Here is a 22,299-nt window from a genome sequence, read left to right on the forward strand (position 1 = left end):
CCAGTCACTCCATTTGGTTCTACAATTAATAACACACACATAAGCACAATTAATAACACACACTGTACACTGTCGACATACAGAGAAAGCATGGTCCCCTCATCAAAATAACAGATGAGCCTGTAAACATTATATAGTTCAAAAATATGACAGCAATGACATGGCTGAAATACCAGAAGTCAAGTGAGAGCATCTATGTCTTGGTATAAAGTTGATCAATTAAGAGAAAAAAACCTTAAAAATAAACATCAAGTGACAAAAGTTAGGAAGAGTGAGAGTGTAAGAGAGCCAGTCCCACATTTTTCTTCATGAAAGACTGACAGGCCTTAAAGTTGTTAAATGAAAAAACTGAAGTATTAAGGATATTTTAACAGTTAAGCAGGAAAGAATCGCCTAAGGAATAAAATGTGAATACAGTGAAAAGTAGTTACGTCTAAGAAATGGAACTTGGGGGTAGGTGGCAAAGTTTCCCCCTTTCCATTTTATTTTTTATTTATTTATTTTTCCTTTCCATTTTAGATCAACCTCCACTGTTTAAATTTTTATTTCCTAGTACATATATTATTTTTATTATAATACCAACAATAATATGGATGAGGTACTGACATGAAAAAAATCTCCAGGACATATTATTAAGTTAAAAAAACTAAGTAGTATACACACACACACACATACACATATGTACCTACTAACACACAATAAGTCCCCTACATACAAATGAGTTTTGTTCTGAGAGTACCATCTGAAGGCCAATTAGTTCATAAGTCCAACAAAGCCTAGGTACTCAACTAACACAATACTGTACTGTCCCATTTCTGTTTTTTAAAAAAGCAGCCGTAACATAAATATATCTACATAACTATTTATGTTAATGCTTATAAAAGGAACAGACAGAAGATAAAAGAGTACCTCTACATTTTATTCTACGCACTTCCATATTATCTGAATCCTTAACAGTGAGAATATATGTGTATTCATCTATTAGTTGGTCAACTAATATTCTTTTTTGTTTGTTTGTTTGTTTTTTAACTAATATTCTTTTTCCACACTTTTAAAGAAAAAGATTCCACAACGATATAATTGGTAGAGCTAGCATAGTTCCACGGAAGAAAGAATAGGTTTGTCTCAGAAAAATCTGGACTTAAACGTAAGCTTCACTAGATATGTCACCTTGAGCAAGTGATTTTACCTCTCTGAGCTTCAATTTCCTTTTTAAAATGGGGTTTTATTGAGCTTTGCTGCTGCTGCTAAGTCACTTCAGTCGTGTCTGACTCTGTGCGACCCCAGAGACGACAGCCCACCAGGCTCCCCCGTCCCTGGGATTCTCTAGGCAAGAACACTGCAGTGAGTTGCCATTTCCTTCTCCAATGCAGGAAAGTGAAAAGTGAAAGTGAAGTCACTCAGTCGTGTCCGACTCTTGGCAACCCCATGAACTACAGCCTACCAGGCTCCTCCGTCCATGGGATTTTCCAGGCAAGAGTACTGGAGTGGGGTGCCATTATGGAGCTTTATGGAGATACAGTTCACATACCTGCTTCCTGGTGCTGGTGGCTCAGGCGGCAAAGAATCTGCCTGCAACGCAGGAGACCTGGGTTCAATCCCTGGGTCGGGAAGATCCCCTGGAGCAGAAAATGGCAACCCATACCAGTATCCTTGCCTGGAGAATCCCATGGACAGAGAAGCCTGGTGGGCTACAGTCTATGGGGTCACAAAGAGTCAGACACGACTGAGCAACTAACATTTTCACTTTATGGAGCTTTATGGAGATACAATTCACATATCAAATAATTCACTCATTGAAAATACACAACTCACTGCATTTTAGTGCATTCACAGAATTGTGCAACCATCATCATAAACTAATTTGAGAGTATTTTCATACTCCTAAAAGAAACCATATACTACCCACTAGCAGTCCATTCCCATCAATTTTCTTTTCTGGGGGAAAAAAAAGGTGACTAGAAGGGGACGATTACACACCTCACAGGTTTGTTACGATAAATAAATAAAATATATCAAAGCCTCCAGCTCAGTGCCTGGCCCTCAGGAGGTACTCATCACATATACTTCAAGTAAAGTTCACAACAGAAATACTACAGAAATAAACAAAAAGACTAGATATGGTAAGAAAGTGGCAGATCCTTCCAAGGACCTAGGAACACACTCAGGTTCCTATTCTCAGAGCCTATGACACCGGCCTTGTCCTCTCCCCAATTTGTCTGAAGACCAAAAAATCTGGTGTGTAAAGTATGTGTTAGTTGCTAAGTCATGCCCAACTCTTTGCTATCCCATAGACTGCAGAAATCCATGGGATTTCTCAGGCAAGAATACTGGAATGGGCTGCCATTTCCTTCTCCAGGGGATCTTCCCTACCCAGGGATCAAATCTGGGTCTCCTGCATTGCAGCAGATTCTTTACCATCTGAGCCACCAGGGATATCAAGTCAGAAACCCCAAGTTTGAAAATGTCAGCATTTAGGGGAATATTTTAGAGCAAAAAGTTTCAGGAGAGACACATCCTCAACCGTGCAAAAAAAAGTGAACAGCAAGAAGCAGATACTGCGGTTGCCGAGCAGGGAAGGAGAACACGCTAAGTTCACACTGGACAAGCAGCGGAAACTATACTGTCATGTTCCTACGTTTCAGAGTGAAAATAGACATGACAGCTGCTCATTGGGCTGTTCAAGCACTTTCCACTTAAATGGCAATTCCTCAAGCTTACGACTGCAGCCTGAAGTTATAATTTACTACTGTTTCTGTATTATTCCCTTGCCTCGGCAGAAAGCAGAATGTAGCACCTACATTTCAAGACCCATGAGAGGTAATAAAGTATAATTATTTAGAATTTATGATTAAGCCATATATTAGAGGTCTTTTTTGCTTCAGCTGGTCAGTCAGGGGTTGGAGGAGGGAGGGAAAGGGGTCAGAGGAAAAAATAACACAAGGCTTTTCCTATGAACAAAAGGTCTAAGACAGGGCAGGACTGACAGACACCTGGAGGATTTACAAAGCTACCATGGTCTCCACGGGAAGCCCCAGAAGAGCCCCAGTCAAGAGACTTTTAAACTCCTAGAGGCCTCTGTTCTTCCTGCTCACAGAGCTACAAACTCCAACTCCGCTGCTCGTGTTGACTCCCGAAGTAGACGCATGGCACATTTTCAGGTTACACCACATCAAACGCGTTCACAGTGCACCAGCTCTGGCTGCTCTAAGCCATAGGTATTTCAGAGAAGGTGAACCTCATCAAGAAGAAAACCACGGGTCAGGCTCTATAAGTAAATGCAACCCCACCAAGGCAAGATTGCGGTTACTACAGAGCTCTGATTCAACAATGGCCAGATGGCAACTCTTCCCAGCCGCAAGAATCAACTGGGGAGATTTCCCTTCCTTGTAGTTCCTTTATGTGGCTACAGAAATATATACATGGAACGATTAGGTGCAAAGCCGGCCAAGCTCAGGGCATGGAGCGAGGTAAGAACCCAGCACTCAGCACTCTTCTGGCAGCCTCCCCTCACTGGTTCTCCAATACACCATGACCCAGGTCCCAGTCTTCTAACGAGTCCTCATGTTCAAGTTGTAATTCAGAAAGTGCTTTCCATAAACTTTCTCTGTTTAAAAAATGTTTTACATTTCTTTTAATATTTTGTTGTTGTTGTTGTTGCCACATAGCATGTGAGAGCTTAGCTCCCCAACCAGGGATTGACTTGAACCCAGGTCCCCTGCATTGGAAGCTCAGTCTTAACCACTAGACCACCAAGGGAAGTCTCGATACTTCTTTTTAAATTTCTTTTTAATTGGAGAATAACTGCTTTACAATGTTGTATTGGTTTCTGCCATATAACAAAGTGAATCAGCCAAACGTATACACGTGTCCCTCCCTCTTGAATCTCCCTCCCACCCCTCTAGGTCATCACAGAGCCCTGAGCTGACTCTATGTGCTATAGAGCAACTTCCCACTAGCTATCTATTTCACACATGGTAGAGTTTACATTTCGGAGAAGGCAGTGGCACCCCGCTCCAGTACTCTTGCCTGGAAAATCCCATGGACGGAGGAGCTTGGTAGGCTGCAGTCTGTGGGGTTGCTAACAGTCGGACACGACTGAGCGACTTCACTTTCACTTTTCACTTTCCTGCATTGGAGAAGGAAATGGCAACCCACTCCAGTGTTGTTGCCTGGAGAATCCCAGGGATGGGGGAGACTGGTGGGCGGCCGTCTGTGGGGTCGCACAGAGTCGGACACGACTGAAGTGACTTAGCAGCAGCAGCAGTGTATACATTTCAGTGCTACTTTCTCAATTCATCCCAGCCTCTCCTTCCCCGTTGTGTCCACAAGTCCACTCTGCATCTGCGTCTCTATCCCTGCCCTGTAAACAGGTCCCCTATACTTTTTTATTTGACTTCACAGTAACCCTGGGAAGCAAATGTCATGAAGCACCAGCTTTTCACTGGAGGCAGAGGCTCAGAGCGGTGCTAACAACGCACAGCCCACAGACAAGAGGGGAACCTGAGGGAAGCTCGTCACCTGACCTTTCTCTTATTCCACCCTGAACCTGAAAGTCACCTGGCCTTTCTATTATTCCATCCTAAACTGCTGGTGAGGGAACGCCAACCCAAAAAGGAGATACTGTGCATTTCAATTTATATTGCTGTTCTTTTTTGTCATGCAATTTTTACTTGGCAACCGAAGCTTCAAAATAGTTAATTGGCACAATAATGACATGTGAAAATGAGATGTAGTTGGTTTTAAGGAAACAAAAGTAAAGAGAGTAGAGAGAACAGAGTCATGAAGAGTGATATGTGAAAAATAATAAATAAAGGGGTGGGGGGAGGAGGTTTGTCCAAAATGTTTATCTAACACTCACCTTTGTCCTGAACCATCCCACGTCTACAGTCGGCTCCGGCTTAATGAACATGATTTGGTTGATGTCCCTTGAACTGTATAATCGGTTCCACACAAAAAACAAACCCACAGTTTGTCTCCAAGCCACTTTTAAGTCCCTAACTCCCTGGTTGCCTTCAGTCTATGGAAAACATCTGTGGCAAAGTAAATCATCCCATTCTGAGAAAGACCAGAGTGTTTTTTTTTTTCTTCTCTAAGTGTGTTTTGAAGTCCTGGTTGGAAAATTAGTGAAAATTGTAAATCTGCTTGCAAATCTGGTCATGTCTAACTCTGAGATTAGGGCAAAGATTCCAATTTAAAAGTAAAACCGTGACAACCCCAGTTAAGCGTGTCCTCAGGCACTGCCAGCAGGGCCTTCACTCAATTCCACAGGCAGTGGATTTATTACAGGCACCCGGCACGTTCCCCATCAGACACCCCTGGAGGACTGACTTGAGACAGCAGGGTTTGGTCTGCACTTCCTCTGCAGACCAATATATTATTATAAATTGAGCTAAACTGTTTCCTTTTCAAAAGTGCTATGAAGTTCAGATTTCAGGTATCAGCACAGGGCAGGGATCCCGGGACAGGGTTCTTTAGAGTCCTTGGCTTTTAAAAAGTAAAGAGAAAAGGTGGCTTTCCACCACGGTTGCTTTTATTTTTGTTTTGTTTAGCCTAAGAGAAGATGCGGGACAAGTCATTTTAGAAATCGAATATGACATCTTAATAAGAAAACAGATTCCAAGCACAAACTTGAGGTGCAGTGTGCTATGCTTGGCCTAGTTCACTAAGTTATCAGTTACTTCACCTTTATCTGAAGGCAAGAGTTTGGAAATCAGAACTAGATGTTATGTCTCAGATATCAGCTGCTATAAAATGACAACTATCTTCCTTTATCACCTACAACAGCTAACTGGAACCAATGTATATTATAAAAATGTATATTCATTATAAGTTAAAAGGACAATGCAATTATTTAATATTTTCATTTTTAATGTAATTTCTGAGCCAAGAAAAACATAACTTTAAAAAGAAATGGAGGGCTTCCCTGGTAGTCCAGCGGTTAAGAGTTCACCTTGCAATGCAGAGGACACTGGTTCCATCCCTGATCTGGGAAGATCTCACATGCTTCGGAGCAACTAAGCCCATGGTCTACAACTACTGAGTCCATGCTCGAGAGCCTGGGAGCCCCAACTGCTGAAGCCCACGTGCCCTAGAGCCTGCGCTCTCCAATAAGAGAAGCCACAATGAGAAGCCCACGCACTGCAATGAAGAGTAGCCCCTGCTCGCCACGACTAGAGAAAGCCCACATAGAGCAACAAGCCGAAAATAAATAAACGGATAAATAACTTTTAAAAAATGAACTGGAAAAGAAAGAAGCAAACAGACCACCATCGTCACCTTCCTTTCTGCCCTTCTGAACAATTAAGTCTTAAGCCTTCAGGTAAGGCAGAGAAGCTCAGAGCAGGGGTCAGTGCTGGACAGGGGTGCAGAAGGCCTCCAGGTACAGGGTCCAGATGGCCTGACATGGGTATCAGAGCACAGGTGGGCTAAAGTGACAAGTTTCAATCCATGATTCTTTCCCACTGTGTAACCATGGCTAAGTCACTACATCAATCTAACCTGATCTTCTTTCTGAACAGAGCTGGTATCTACTTCTCAGGGTTACTGAGAAGATTCACAGAAGGCTTGACTTGTCATTAGTCCACAGTAAACATAGCTGTTATTCATATACTACTGTTATTCCTGGGCTTCCCTGGTGGCTCAGTGGTAAAGAATCCGCCTGAGAAGGCAGAAGACACAGGTTCGATCCCTGAGTCAGGAAGAGCCCCTGGAGTAGGAAACGGCAACCCAGTCCATTATTCTTGCCTGGGAAATCCCACAGACAGAGGAGCCCGGGGGGCTACAGTCCATGGGGTGACAGAAGAGTCGGACATGACTTAGTCACTAAGACACCAACAACTGCCATTCCAGGTACATATTTATGTACACGTTGAAAAAGTCTGAAAAGGAATATACCGAAATAGGCATGAACCTGATTTTTATTTTCTTCTTTTCACTTTATACTTTTCAGAGTTTCTTTTCTCTACAATGAGCATATACTGCTTTTTCAATCAGAAAAGAAAACATGAGATGTTACTAAATAAATGGAAAGTAGCTGAACCTTTACAATGTCATTTACTACTTTTATACATAGAAAGTTAATAAAGCTATTTAAAATAGCACTATTCTGACTCCCATTTCTTTTAAAGATGCAAAATATTAATAGAAACTCAGAGTACCCAAAAGGAAAGTGATTTACTGGCTGAAATGACAACCTATTTATATTCATGGTAAATATCCACATCTGGGTGGTATATTAAAAAATGAAATAATAATCTGTTTTACCTATAAATGATGCTCAACGATGAGGCAAAGACTTGAGAATAGAAACTCAAATCCTGAGATAAGCAGGAGCAGGGCAGATGAAGAGATGACTTTACCCCTAAAAGCATTCCCACCTCGACATCTTCAATGAATTGGGATCAAATCTAAATGGTCCCTTTGAGAGCAAGAAAAGCACCGAATAAGAAACACGTGACCACATACTGCCCTCTGTTCTGCCTCACACGAACTGAGTGACCTTGGGCAAATTACTTAAAAACAGATTGATACCCTGCACCATCTCCCTAGCAAGGCTGTTTGGAGATTGATTGAGATGGCTTATGCGAAACTGATCTGTAAACTGGAAAGCAACATGCAAATAGAAGGCAAGAGATTTGGAGCTTACTTAGAGGATGAGATGGTTAGACAGCATCACCAACTCAACGGACATGAATTTGAGCAAACTCCGGGTGACAGTGGAGGAGAGGAGCCTGGCAGGCTACAGTCCCTGGGGTCGCAGAGTTGGACACGACCTAATGACTGAACAACAACAGAAGAATAGTGTGCGACAAATGCAGGACTCCTCCACGAAAAGAATTTAAGAATTTACTACTGAATCGCACTGGGAGAAAGTAATTCCCTGCATCATGATCTTCCAATCTTCCTGTTGCCACAAAGGAGAAAGCCCAAAATTGGTACCATGATTGGGTTAACACCTCTCCCTAATAGTGACTGAAGACAGAACAGGCCTGAGTCTCAGAGTCTTCAGGAAACAAAAGCACCAGATACTAAGATGACTTTACTTTCACTCTGTACGATTCTTCTAACTATGTTAAGTGATACTGGTTTTCCATTTCAGATATAAAATCACCTAAAATAAACTCATTTCTGTTCAAAAAAAAAAAAACAGTTTATCTAGAGAGAAATATTACATAAGTAATAATGTGGTGCTGGAGAAGACTCTTGAGAGTCCCATGGACTGCAAGGAGATCAAATCAGTCAATCCTAAAGGAAATCAACCCTGACTGATGCTAAAACTGAAGCTTTAATACTTTGGCCCCCTGATGGGAACAGCCAACTCACTGGAAAAGACACTGATGCAGGGAAAGATTGAAGGCAAAAGGAGAAGGGGATGACAGAGGATGAGATGGTTAGATAGCATCACCAACTCAATGGACATGAATCTGAGCAAACTCTGGGAAACAATGAAGGACAGGGAAGCCTGGCATGCTGCAGTCCGTGGGGTCTCAAAGAGTCAGACTAGACTTACTGACTAAACAACAACAACAATACTAGTATGGGTAGCACAGGAATATGGCAAGAAACTTGAAGCTAGTGTGTGAATGAATGAAATTTGGAAAACATTTAGTGAGGTCATGACTGAATGGCTACCCCAAACTCATAATTCCTAGAAAGCAAGGACCAAGTGTTATCCATTTCCAGTATCTCCTGAAACTTACGAAGCACAAAGAGGACCCTCTACAGACACTCTATTATTGGGAGATAATTCTTATTATAAACACTGGGTTTGAGCCTTGATGTTCCTGGCTCTAAAACCAAACACATGAGTAGATTCCCCTAGGCAGGTAAGAGTGAGATTAACCCCAAAATAATTAGGAGTGAGAGCCAAGGACAAAATAAACCCTAAGAGGCTCTGTAAGGAAAAAAAGGATAATGTTTGCATGCTGTGCATCAGAAAGCAAACAGAAAGTCTAAAAATAAACAAAACAAAAAAAAAACTTAGAGTAAGAAACAAAAAATGAAGCTCTCCAAACTCCCCAAACTTCGTAGCTTCAGCAAGGCTGACCAGGGCTGAAATATTGTTTCCCAGAGAACTAAGTGAGGGAAATGAGCGGAACTTGGGAGGGAGTAGGGGGCAGGGAGTAGAGGAAGAGGCTGTGTTGTCAGGCCAGCTGTTCCTGAGAGGAAACTAAATTCAAAACTAGAAAAAACTTTCACTAAAAACCTACAGAGACAGGGACATATTTTTTTAAACTTCACATTAATAAGGTGATTGAGATGATTTAGGAGCTCTGATGAAAAAAATCTTGAAAACTGGTTAGTACTTTGGGGAACGCCATCAACACTTAGAATGAAAAGAAAAGCAACTTTTAAAATTAGCAGTATCTTAAAAAGAAAAAAAAATCAAGTTACATGTAGAAGCTTCATTATCATATGAAAAACTTACAAAGTTTACTTCAAAAGACATATGCAAAATATGTACCCAATAATCTAAAACTTAAGACACTAGAGCATCAGTATGGCTTTGATCCTCGCATTACCAAGCATAAAGTAGCAGTCTCCTTGGTGAAGGGGTATCGCCAAACCAGGTGTCTCTATGTCCCACGAGATCTTAAAACCAACATGCCAAATATCAGGATCTCTGCCTTCAAGCTGAGGGTCGTCCTCACTTTCCTCTTCAGGGCCTGTCAAAAGAAAAGAGAGTTGTCAGGAATGTTTCATCTAAAGTTCTGAATTTCATAGTTACCTTAAGAATAACTGAAGTTTTAATAAAATATGGATAAGTGAACTATATATTCTATTTGCATCATTTAAAAAAAAAACCACATTCTTTAAAATATTTTAACATGTCATTAATTTTTTTTTTGATAAAAAAATCTGAAAGTGGTAAGGAAATAACCACAGGTATCAAAGAAAATTAAAGATGATTATTTTGTTCAGTTTCATGTAACTAAATCAGAAAATCTGCATAGGTTTTTAGGAAAATATGAATGGCCAAAATTGACCCCCGAAGAGGTAGAATGACTTAAAAAGCCACAGAAGGTATAGAAGAAGTCAAGGAACACAGGACTAGAGAGTTGCAAAGGAAAATTCTATCAAACAGTTAAGAAGAGTGCAATTTCAATAAATTGTAAATTGTTCAAGAACACAAAATAGTGTCCAGATTCTTTTCATAAAGACAAGAATATGTATCAAATCCAATACACACACACACACACACACCAGTCTCACATCCAAAACCAATGCATAATTTCTAAATATATTAATAGTATAGACGGTCCCCAACTTAACTATGGCTCAACTTAATGATTTTTCAACTCTACAATGGTGTGAAACAATATGCATTGAGTTGCAACCATACTTTGATGCTGAATTTTGGTCCCATCAGGGGCTAGCAGTATGCAGAAAAGTACTGTTGTGATGCTAGGCAGCAGCCACTCCAAGTGAGCCTCATGATCAGGAGGGTGGAGAATCAATACACTGGTAACTACTCACTATGCATACAAATCATCCTAATTTCCACTTTCAGTACAATATCCAATAAATTACATGGGATACTCAGCACTTTATTACAATACACTTTGTGTTAGGTGACTCTACTCAACTGCAGACTAATGTAAGTGTTCCAAGCAGGTTTAAGGCAGGCTAGGGTAAACAATGATGTTTGGCTGGTTATGTGTATTAAATGCAGTTTTGACTTATGCTATTTTCAACTTAAAATGGGTTTATTGTGAGATAATCCCACTGAAAGTTGAGGAAGATCTATATAAGGAAAAAGAATCAAAATCCAGCAGCATTTTACAAGAATAACATGACGAAGTAGAACTTACTTCAGGAGTAGAAGGATAGTCTATTGCTGGGAGAAATATTAACAACCTCAGATATGCAGATGATACCATGCCAATGACAGAAAGTGAAGAGGAACTAAAGAGCCTCTTGAGGGTGAAAGAGGAGAATGAAAAAGTTGGCTTAAAACTCAACGTTCAAAAAACTAAGGTCAAGCATCTGGTCCCATTCCTTCACGGCAAACAGAAGGTAAAAAGTAGAAGCAGTGACAGATTTTATTTTCTTGGGCTCCAAAATCACGGCGGACATGACTGCAACCACAAAATTAAAGATGCTTCCTCCTTGGAATGAAAACTATGACAAACATAGACAACATTTTAAAAATCAGAGACATCACTTTGCTGAAAAAGGTCTATCTAGTCAAAGTTACGGTTTTTCCAACAATCATGTACAGATATGCGAGTTGGACGCTGGAGAAGGCTGAACACTGAAGAATTGATGCTTTTGAACAGTGGTGCTGGAGAAGGCTCTTGAGAGTCCCTTGGACAGCAGGGAGATCAAACCAGCTAATCCTAAAGGAAATCAACTCTGAATATTCATTGGAAGGATTGATGCTAAAGTTGAAATCCAATGCTTTGGCCACCTGATGGGAAGAGCCAACACACTGGGAAAGACCCTAAAGCTGGGAAAGATTGAAGGCAAAAGGAAAAGAGGGTGGCAGAGGATGAGATGGTTAGACAGCATCACTGATTCAGTGGACATGAGTTTGAGCAAATTCTAGAAGATACTGAAGGACAGGGAAGCCTGGCGTGCTGCAGTCCACAGGGTCGCAAAGAGTTGAACACGACTTAGTGACTGAACAACAACAATACTTAAAATTCATCATATTCATAGATGAAAACAAACAAAAAATACATGAGTCACCAGATACACAAAAATAATTGATAACATACATCCTTTCATGATAAAAACCTCAATAAGAGCAATAGATGACTAGTTCCTTTACATGATACAATATAGATTTATCTCAAAGCCAACATATTTTAATAGGAAAACATCAGAAAGTTAATAGAAAAAGTTAAGACAGTATCCTTTATCACCATAATGACTCACTCAAACAAATGCAAAGACATATTATGTTCTTGAGAAATAAGGTGAAACATTACGGAAATGCCAGTTCTCCCTAAGTCATCCATAAATTTGACATAAACACAATAAAAATACCAACAGGATTGATTTTTAGTTCACTGGGTTTGGTCCTAGACAAGCTGACTCTATAATTAACACAGAAATATAAACAAGCAAGCTTGGCCAGGGACTTTTTTTTAACCATATAAAGAACTTCTACACATCAGAAAGATAAATATCAATAATCAAAGAGAAAAATGGGCAAAAGTTATAAAGACAGAAGACATAAAATGGAGTTTGTAAACATATAAAAAGACGTTCAAACACACAAAACAAAGCCATAATAGATATTTTTCACCTATTAGATCAGAAAAAAATAAGCACTTTAATAAAATATAATGTTAGTAAGAGTGGAGCAAAATGGCACATTCATATTCTCTATGGAAGATTATCTGCAATACCTATCAAAATTACAAATGTAACTCGTTTTTATTATTAAAAATTTTTTTTTATTTTTAAAAACCTTTGAATTTGTAGGAATTCCACAATACCACTTTTAGAAATGTATACTAAAATTCCTACTTGCAGAGGTTGCAAATTGAAGGAGGCTATTTACTAGAGCACTGTTTATAAAAGCAAAAGATCAGAATAACTTCAACATCCATCAATAAATTTCTGGTTTAATAAAATATGAAATGTTCAGGCAATAAAAACACTATATAGCCACTAAAAATAATATGGGCATGCAATGATAGAAAACTATCTCCTATATTTTTAAGAGAAAGAAAGGAATAGGCTATAATTTGTATTAAAAAAAAACACATACACATATATGTGTGTATATGTGCATATATTAATAATATTTCTGGAAGAAAACTCAAGACTGATTTTTTCTGGAAAGAGAATTACATGGCTGGAATAAACAGGAGAGACAAGTAAAGGAAGTAGAAGGCACACCCTATGATTCACCTACATTAACTGTCCCATACCTACATAAAAACATGTAAAAGTTCATCTAAGAAATATTTATTGAGCAGTTACAATAAACGACGTGCTGACCTGGGCACGTGGGGTTTATCAGTAAATGAAACAAAGACCTATGCCCAGTGGAGCTTTACTTCCAGCGGAGTTGTGAATGTTCATCACTGATTACTAGAAATGGAACATTTTAAACTCCACTAGACTTTAATCCACTAGACTTCCCTGGTGGCTCAGAGGGTAAAGCATCTGCCTACAATGTGGGAGACCCGGGTTCAATCTCTGGGTTGGGAAGATCTCCTGGAGAAGGAAATAGCAACCCACTCCAGTATTCTTGCCTGGAAAATCCCATAGATGGAGGAGCCTAGTAGGCTACAGTCCATGGGGTCGCAAAGAGTCGGACACGACTGAGCAACTACACTTCACTAGACTTTAAACCACTAGACTCTGGTCTTCAAATGCAGGGTCCATTTTTCTGTTTCATCCACATTTAGAACTCCACATTGGAAGAATTGATGCCGAAGCTGAATACTCTGGCCACCTGATGCGAAGAGCCTGGAAAAGATCCTGATGCTAGGAAAGACTGAAGGCAAAAGGAGAGGGGTGACAGAGGATGAGATGGCTAGATAGCATCACCGACTCAATGGCCATGACTTTGAGCTAACTCCAGTAGATACTGAAGGACAGGGAAGTCTGCGTGCTACAGTCCATGGGGTTGCAAAGAATTGGATATGACTTAGCAGCTGAACAACTGGCATATAAATGACATCCAATGAACATTTGTTCTAAATTGCCTACTTAAACATAGTATGCTCTCTCAGTTCACACCATTCATGGTCTTTACTGTGCAAGATGACAGGAAAAGAAAATGTTAATTATGGCAGGGGGTGGGCGAATAACAAATGCAAATAAGTCAAATAATGTAATAATAAAGTATGACACTGCTGAATTAGCACAGTTCTCAACATTCAAGAAATCTAAAGGACAGGTTCAATGCAGGCTAGAACAAGTAGAACAAAATTCTTAGAGATGATCAAACTTGAAAGACAAGTATGGTTTAGACTCACAGAGGGCAGAATACAAAAGATGTAAATTTTATGCAATCAAAATGAACAATAAAACACCTTTTACTTAGGCAGCATCACATCCAGCATGTCACATACACAATCCGAAAGTTACCTGCATCCCAGATGGCATATATTCAAATACAGAGTCCTTAAATTCTGAACATCTTACACTCTATCTAGTATCTGTAAACCAGCATCAGGGACAGAAAGAGAAAGAAAAAAAGGACCTGCCCTTTATAACTATTCATTCCCATTACTTCACACAGGTATGGTGAAAAAAGACACACCAGAAAAACAAGTTCAGGTGTCGTCAAAGAAGGAATGCTACTGAAGTTTTTAAGGACACATCCAACTGTGGATAGTCTTCAGTTCCCTAAGTTTGAATCTAAAATCTGATACTGCCATAGGAACAGGATTTTACCTTCTGTCCTATCTGTTGTTATTTATGATATATATTTTCTCAAATACTCTGTGGTTAAGAGCAATTTCTGGCTAGATTCTTTAAAATCACAGAGTTTAAAAGTTCAATGCCATTTTCTGGGTTAATCCAAAATACATTTTAAAGAGAATCCTCTGGAACAGGGTTGACAAATACCTTACATATCAGAAGAAAGTGAAAGTCATTCAGTCGTGTCCAACTCTGCAACTCCATGAACTGAATAGTCCATGGAATTCTCCAGGCTAGAATACTGGAGTGGGTAGCTGTTCCTTTCTCCAGAGGATCTTCCCAACCCAGGGATCAAACCCACATCTCCCGCATGGCAGGCTGATCCTTTACCGTCTGAGCCACCAGGGAAGCCCAAGAATACTGGAGTGGATAGCCTATTCCTTCCCCAGCCTATCCCTTCCCTATCTTCCCACCCAGGAATCAAACAGGGGTCTCCTGAATTGCAGGTAGAGTCTTTACCAGCTGAGCTACAAAGGACACAGTGAATTTACCAGCTGTAGCTTTTTTGAGGTCTGGTGGTGAATCACTCTAAGCTCAGCAGGATAGAGTGGTATGATCGATTATTGATGTCTGTCACAGCACTAGAATAGGTAGTTAGCAGCACCTGAACTAGATATGTGCTGCCCATGTCTAATGATATTCACCAACAAGTGTCTAATGATATTCACCAACAAGTGTCTAATAACATTCACCAACAAGTTCTTGGTGGTGGTGTTCAGTTGCCAAGTCTTGACCAACTTTTTGCAACTTTATGGGCTGCAGCATACCAGGCTTCCCTGTCCTTTGCTATCTCCCGGAGTTTGCTCAAATACATGTCCATTGAGTCAGTGATGCTATCTAAGCATCTCGTCCTCTGCCACTCTCTTCTCCTTTTGCCTTCAGTCTTTTCCAGCATCAGGGTCTTTTCCAATGAGTTGACTCTTCTCCTCAGGTGGTCAAAGTATGACAGGAAGTTCTTCATTATACATAATTATACCTGAAAAGACCAGCACTTCTAAATTAGATCCTATGGACCAGAAAAGAGTTCTCAAAGGTATATAGCCTGACCTGTACAACATTTTCTGATTGAATCTAAATTAGCTGCCTACTGATAAAAGTGCTTTGCCTAAAATACCAATTTCCAGCTATTCTTTAAAAAAAACAATAACTTGTCTAGGTTCACACTGCTAGTAAGCACAATTCAATTTAGGTCTGTCTGACTCTGAAGCTTATTCTTTTTTTTTTTTTTAACATAGATTTATTCATTTATGTGACTGTGCCCAGTCTTAGTTGCAGGGATCGAACCTGGGCCCCATGCATTGTGAGCTCAGAGTCTTAGCCACTGGACCACCAGGAAGTTGCTCCAGCTACTCGTGAATTACAAACTCAGGTCTCACTGAGCCGGTCACAAGTGGCCATAAGTAAGAAGTAGCTGCATCTTTCAGACAAGGCACAAGTGGCAGTTCCGTCAGCCACGTGACTCCATTAGATACCTGCCTGGCCCCCGACAGGCATTCAAGTCCGTGAACCCCACTCTAGCCCATAGGCAAATCGGTCCCATCACCTGCTTCTGTGAAGTTTAACAAGAATAGTCAGGCCCGTTCACTGACATCCTATCCACAGCTGCTTTCACACACAACAACATGGTTGAGTAGCTAAGACACAGACCAGAGGCCTCTGGAGTTGAAAATCTTTATTATCTGGTCCTTTATACAGAAAGTGTTTGCCGACTCCTGCTCTATAGGCTTGGTATCTGTGATGTGATAGAGATGTGCACAGCACACATTAGTGAGGAAGCTGAGGCTGAATACAATAATCACGATGTAGGACTTCCCTAGCAGCCCAACAGTTAGGATCCGTGCTTCCACTACAGACGGTGTGGGTTCAATCCCTGGTCAGGGAGCTAAGACCCCACATGCCACGCAGTGTGGCCAAAATGTTAAAAAAAAAATGTAGAAAAAAGATGATGTAATGTGACTAATACCAACTAATTCACGTGACTAATACCAACATACAACATAATAAAGCAATAATACTCAATTATTTGATAAGCAGATTGATTTAACAAAAGAATATTAATAAGAAAAATCAGTATTTATTATCTTTTATACTATAAGTCTTCAGGCTGCTTTATTCTAGAGGGTCCCAATGATAATAGCTGTAGCTTGTAGCCCAAGAAAAAGAATTGTTGTTTAGTTTCTAAGTCATGTCTAACTCTTTTGCAATCCCATGGACTGTAGCCTGCCAGGATCCTCTGTCCATGGGATTTCCCAGAGAAGAATACTGGAGTGGGTTGCCATTTCCTTCTCCGAGGGATCTTCAAGATCCAGGGATTGAAACCACATCTCCTGCTTAGCAGGTGGATATTTTTACCAGTGAGCCACCTGGGAAGCCCAAGGAAAAGAATAGAGACATTTTAAGAAGGTTTTTTTGTACATCCATCTCTGGTCAAATCAACAACTTGAAAAAGAAATGAGTTTTAAACTACAAAGACAACCATTTTAAGGAGGTTTTTGATGCCACCGAGTATGGATGTTTACAGGCTAACAGGCTGGTTGACTACTTTCCCCTCTAACTTTCATCCTCACACTCTTCTCAATATGGCATCAATAAAGTCCTGAACGACAAAGAGAGACAGTAATTGCAATCAGTGTTGCCTGATGTCTCCCATAAATCCAGCACCTTTGAAATGTGCTCATTAAAATAATGTTTTGTTGAAGGTTTGTTTCCTCCGTGGGCTGGGAAGGGAGGAGGGAAGATGTATGTCTGATAAATTTTTTATTGCATAAATACAGTGTTGCTCACTTTCTCAATAAAATCAACTTGTAATTATTTATAGCAACTGCAACTGATTACTGTTTCCCTATGTTATTTTGGAAACAAGCAGAGGCAGTTGGCTCCTACTTGCCTTTGAACTTCAGCAACACTGAAAGGGTTTTATGTGTCTCGGTGTGTTCAGTGCATTCCCAGCTCCCACTAACCAAACGACTAAAGAAGTGAAAGATGTGACAAAACGCAAAAGAATGTGAAATTTAACCGTCAGGTTTAAAATGTCCTAAACTCCAACCCCCAGGTTAACCAATTAATTTTCAGCTGCAATCAAGTATTACTTTTCCATGTGTACCTGTAAGATTTTTCTGTCACATCTTTAAAAGGCTTTAAGAAATAAAGGAGAAAAAAATAGCTAACTAGTTTTTTGAGAAAAAATTAATTCCATTTAATAAAAGATAAATGTCATCAAATATTTTGTGTGCATTCCCGGAGCTGTGTGCAAACCACTGTTACACAGACAACAAATACAGAAGCCTGAGCATGAAAGAAAAGATGACAGTTCTAATCAAGTAAAATATATCACATGAAATTTTCTACCATATTTAAAGCATAATACCATTAATATTCTATGGCAATAATTTTGCTGATGTGCAAATATATATGTGTGTGTGTGTAAATATATATATATACATATATTTCTCATCACCACACATTAAAAAAACAGCTCTATTTCCTATTTCTTATTGCCTTAGCTGGGGCTTCTCCTGTCTGCCGACATAGGAGACTTGGGTACACTCCCTGGGTCGAGAAGATTCCCTGGAGAAGGAAATGGCAACCTACTCCAGTATTCTTGCTTGGAGAATCCCATGGACAGAGGAGCCTGGCAGGCCACAGTCCATGCGGTCACAAAGAGTCAGACACAATCGAGCATGCACGCACGCACACTTGTGTTGCCTTAGCCAAGTGCTAACGTTTCTAAGACTCTGGCCCAGACAACAATTTCCTCTGCTTCCTTACCCCATACCTAGAGGGGCTTACACAGCAGGTCCCATCCTGTTCATGTCACAAATCTTGAGGCAGGAGAAACCCAGAAGTTGCAGAGGCTCAGCTGGTAGACAAAGGCTAAGGATGTTTTCTGTCCAGCACTGATCTATGACATTCCAGCGTCTGGGACCAGGAATCATTTCTCAAAATGGAGAAACACAAAAGGTGAAAGGGGAAAGGTATAAGGCTGGGAGACACACTCTGGAAGGGATATGGCAGGTGGATGTTTAGAAACATAATGATTCTTAGTGGTAAGAGTGTTACGGACTTCCCAGGTGGCTTAGTGGTAAAGAATTCACCTGCCAAGCAGGAGACACAGGTTTGATCCTGGGGTCAGGAAGATCCCCTGGAGAAGGGAATGGCTACCACTCCAGTATTCTTGCCTGGAGAATTCCATGGACAGAGGAGTCTGGGGGTCTACAGTCCATGGGGTTGCCAAGAGTCAGACATGACTTAGCAACTAAACAACAAAAACAGCAAAGGACTGTTACTTGAATGACATGGATCTGCAAGTGAAAAGGCTGAAGAGGTGGGGAAAGGCCCAAAGAGGCATGGCGGTTTCGTGAATCACGTAAGCAAGCTAGGCTCATGCTGAGGGCAGTGGCAGACACTGATGGTGACTTTTCCGTGGGTCAGATCTGTTTCCTAGAATGATCCCTCTGGAAGGTAGATGTTTCTAAGTGCTGACTTTGGGTAATCTTTCTGGACAGGTTTCCAAAATAATGGCAAATGGCATAAGCCAGAGAACACTTGGGAAATATTCCTGAAGAAATTAAAAGATGTCTGCTCCTTGAAAGAAAAGCTATGACAAACCTAGACAGTGTATTAAAAAGCAGAGACATCACTTTGCCGACAAAGATCCATATAGCCAAAGCTATGGTTTTTCCAGTAGTCATGTATGGATGCGAGAGTTGGACCATAAAGAAGGCTGACTGCTGAAGAATTGATGTTTATGAACTGTGGTATTGGAGAAGACTCTTGAGAACCCCTTGGACTGCAAGATCAAAAAAGTCAATCCTAAAGGAAAACAACCATGAATATTCACTGGAAGGACTGATGCTAAAGCTGAAGCTCCTTTTGGTATTCTTTGGCCACTTGATGTGAAGACCCAACTCATTGGAAAAGACCCTGATGCTGCAAATGATTGAGGGCAGGAGGAGAAGGGGATGACGAAGGATAAGATGGTTGGATGGCATCACTGATTCAATGGATACGAGTTTAAGCAAACTCTGGGAGAAAATGAAGGACAGGGGAGCCTGGCATGCTGCAGTCCCTGAGGTGGCAAAGAGTTGGACACGACTTAGCAACTAAACAACAATAACAACCTGAAGGTCTCTGCTCCTTGTAAAGAAGGGCTGGCCAAGAAGATTTCCTGGAAGAGCTCTACCAGTTAAAAATGCATTCCTTGATTGGCTGTGAGGAACAATCAGTCAAGCCAGCTGCTAACCCACAGCACACTCCTTAGCCACTGAGCAAGGTATGGTCTGAAGAAATAGAGAATTCAGAATTTTGAAGGAAAAAAAAACCCTTATCAATCTCAGCTCAAAATCCATGACAAGAAGCTGTTCTAACATGTCTCAAAAGCAGCAATTCAGGGACAAATGTAGTCCCCTGACACAGATAAATTATGAAATTAATTATAAGTTTTCTAGGATTTCATGAGAAATATTGAGAACTCTTTACCGAAAAAATCTGAAGCCTTTCAACAGGATGTCTGGCTCTGTCAGCTTCCAGATTAAGCATTTGGGAAAAAAAAAATTTTAAGATATAAATATTCACATCATAGGAGAACCTCATTATATCATGTTTCATGGACATGGTGGAATAAAGTGAAAGTGAGAAGAGGAGAGAAAAATTGCTCTGGGGGTTCTTGGCTAAAGCTCTAAGACCATGACATTATTTAAAATAAAATATGAAATGAGAGGCTTCCCTGGTGGCTCAGTGGTAATGAACCCACATGCCAATGCAGGAGACGTGGGTTTGATCCCTGCGTCAGGAAGATCCCCTGGAGGAAGAAGTAGCAACCCACTTCAGTATTCTTGCCTGGAAAAATTCCATGGACAGAGAAGCCTGGCAGGCTACAGTCCATGGGGTCACAAAGAGTGGGACACAACTGAGTGACTGTACATACACACACACACAGACACACACATAAAATGAGGAGAGGAAGCCGAAATGCTTCTCAAATAAACTTCCTTGAACCAGAGCTTCAAACAACAAAGGCTGCAATTCTGTGGGCAACCTCAGCAAAGTACAGAGTCATGGAGCCTTAGAGAAAACCTGGATGTTGAAAACAATATTGTTGTTGTTGTTTAGTCACTAAGTCACGTCTGACTCTTTTATGACCCCATGCACTGTAGCCCGCCAGGCCCCTCTGTCCATGGGATTTCCCAGGCAAGAATACTGGAGTGGGTTGCCATATCCTTCTCCAGGGGATTTTCCCTACACAGGGATCAAACCCACGTCTCCTGCATTGGCAGGTGGGTTCTTTACTACTGAACCACCAGGGAAGACTGTAAACAGCATAGAAGACCACAATCAACCTGGATTAATAAAAAAAGAATAATTATTTGTTCACCTATCTTCAGGCAAAGCTTTCTATTTAACTAATTTGTTTTGCTTTGTTTCATTTTTAACCATTTTTGGCTGCGCTGGGTCTTCGTTGCAGCATCCAGGCTTCTCTAGTTGTAGTGCACAGGCTAAATTGTCCTGCAGCACGTGGGATCTTAGTTCCCTGACCAGGGACAGAAGGCACATCCCCTGCATTGGAAGGTGGATTCTTAACCACTGGACCACCAGGGAAGTCCCTAGGGCAAAGCTTTACCCATGTCCAAGGCACAGTTTCTCTCCTTCTCAAATCGCCTCCGTAAGAAAGAAAGTAGCCACAAAAGCTGGAGGCAGGCACTTGGGGGCCACAAGAAGTTTACCTCCCTCAAGAGAATAAAGCTACAGCTCAAAAAGAGCCAAAATATGAAGGGGGAGAAGTCTGAAGCTGGCCACACCATTACTGTTGAAACAAGGTGCCTGAAGCCAGCGAGACTGGTCTTAGTATTAAATAAAACAATTTCATATTGTCTTAAATGAACCTGTTTAGGCCAAGCATCTGCTATGTGCAATCTAAAGAATCTTAGTATTAAACAGACGTTGCAGCTGCAGAAATCAGTTATTGGACAATGGCCACAATGTAGTTAAATAGCATGAACTACTCAAGGACAAAAGATACCTACTGATTTGGGGCAAAAAAATACTGATTTGCATTATATGCACATACAAAGAAGGATCAAGACACAAACCATTCCTTCAAAGAGCTTACAATTCTAATTCAAATATGTATAAAACTAATATATGGCCTTAGAAGTTAAGATAGTGGTAACCAGTTGAAAGATAAAGGTAAGATAACTTCTGAGAGTGGGTTACACTCTCAGTTTAAAAAATACAAAAAGATTAAAAACAAATAGATTAAAAAGATTAAAATACAAAAAAGATTAAAAAACAAGAGAATAAGTAACAAAATTACAGGAAACAGTCTGAGTATCAAAAAATATGGATTCTAGAGAGAAAAGAAAGCTGGAGAGGAAGAAATAATTAACAAAGTGATTCAAGAAAATATCCCACATTGAAGGACATGAGTTTCCTTCCAGATTGAAAGGACCCATCAAATGCCAGTATAATGGATGAAAAAAATATCACTGTGAATGTATAAAATATTAGGGGAAAACCCAATCAAAAAATCATTATCAAATAAGGGATAAAGAAAAAAAAAATCAGAGCTCACAACATGAACACTGGAAGATAAAAAGACACTGGTACATACGACGTCCCCAAAATTCTGAAGGAAAATTATTGTCCGTCAAGATTTCCTTACGTAAAGTATCTACACATGTCAATGCAGAATAAAGATAACTTGAGACGTTCAAGGTCTCCAAAATGTGCTTTCTAAATGCCCTTTCTTAAGATATCATTAGAGGATACTAATCTCTAATGCTTCACTAAAATAAAGAAAAAAATTAGGAAGAGCATGGGACTCAGGAATCTGAAACTCCAACAAAGTAGAGTCGATTATGTTGATAAGAACTCCCCAGATGGGACATCTGGGCTAGTCTGTGCCAATGA

General features: G+C 40.4%; 1 protein-coding gene across 4 annotated transcripts in view; it reads right to left on the minus strand.

Moving 5' to 3' along the window:
• The window catches only part of FTO (FTO alpha-ketoglutarate dependent dioxygenase), a 423,247-nt gene that overhangs the window by 266,783 nt on the left and 134,165 nt on the right, over positions 1–22,299 (minus strand). For all 4 annotated transcript variants that reach the window (XM_005890937.2, XM_070388423.1, XM_070388422.1 and 1 more), the window contains one exon: positions 9,525–9,668. In XM_005890937.2, coding sequence (XP_005890999.1) covers positions 9,525–9,668 — 144 coding nt within the window. The remainder of the gene's footprint in view (positions 1–9,524; positions 9,669–22,299) is intronic.

Source organism: Bos mutus, chromosome 18 (genome assembly GCF_027580195.1).
Source record: "Bos mutus isolate GX-2022 chromosome 18, NWIPB_WYAK_1.1, whole genome shotgun sequence".
In the NCBI taxonomy this organism is placed as follows: domain Eukaryota; kingdom Metazoa; phylum Chordata; class Mammalia; order Artiodactyla; family Bovidae; genus Bos; species Bos mutus.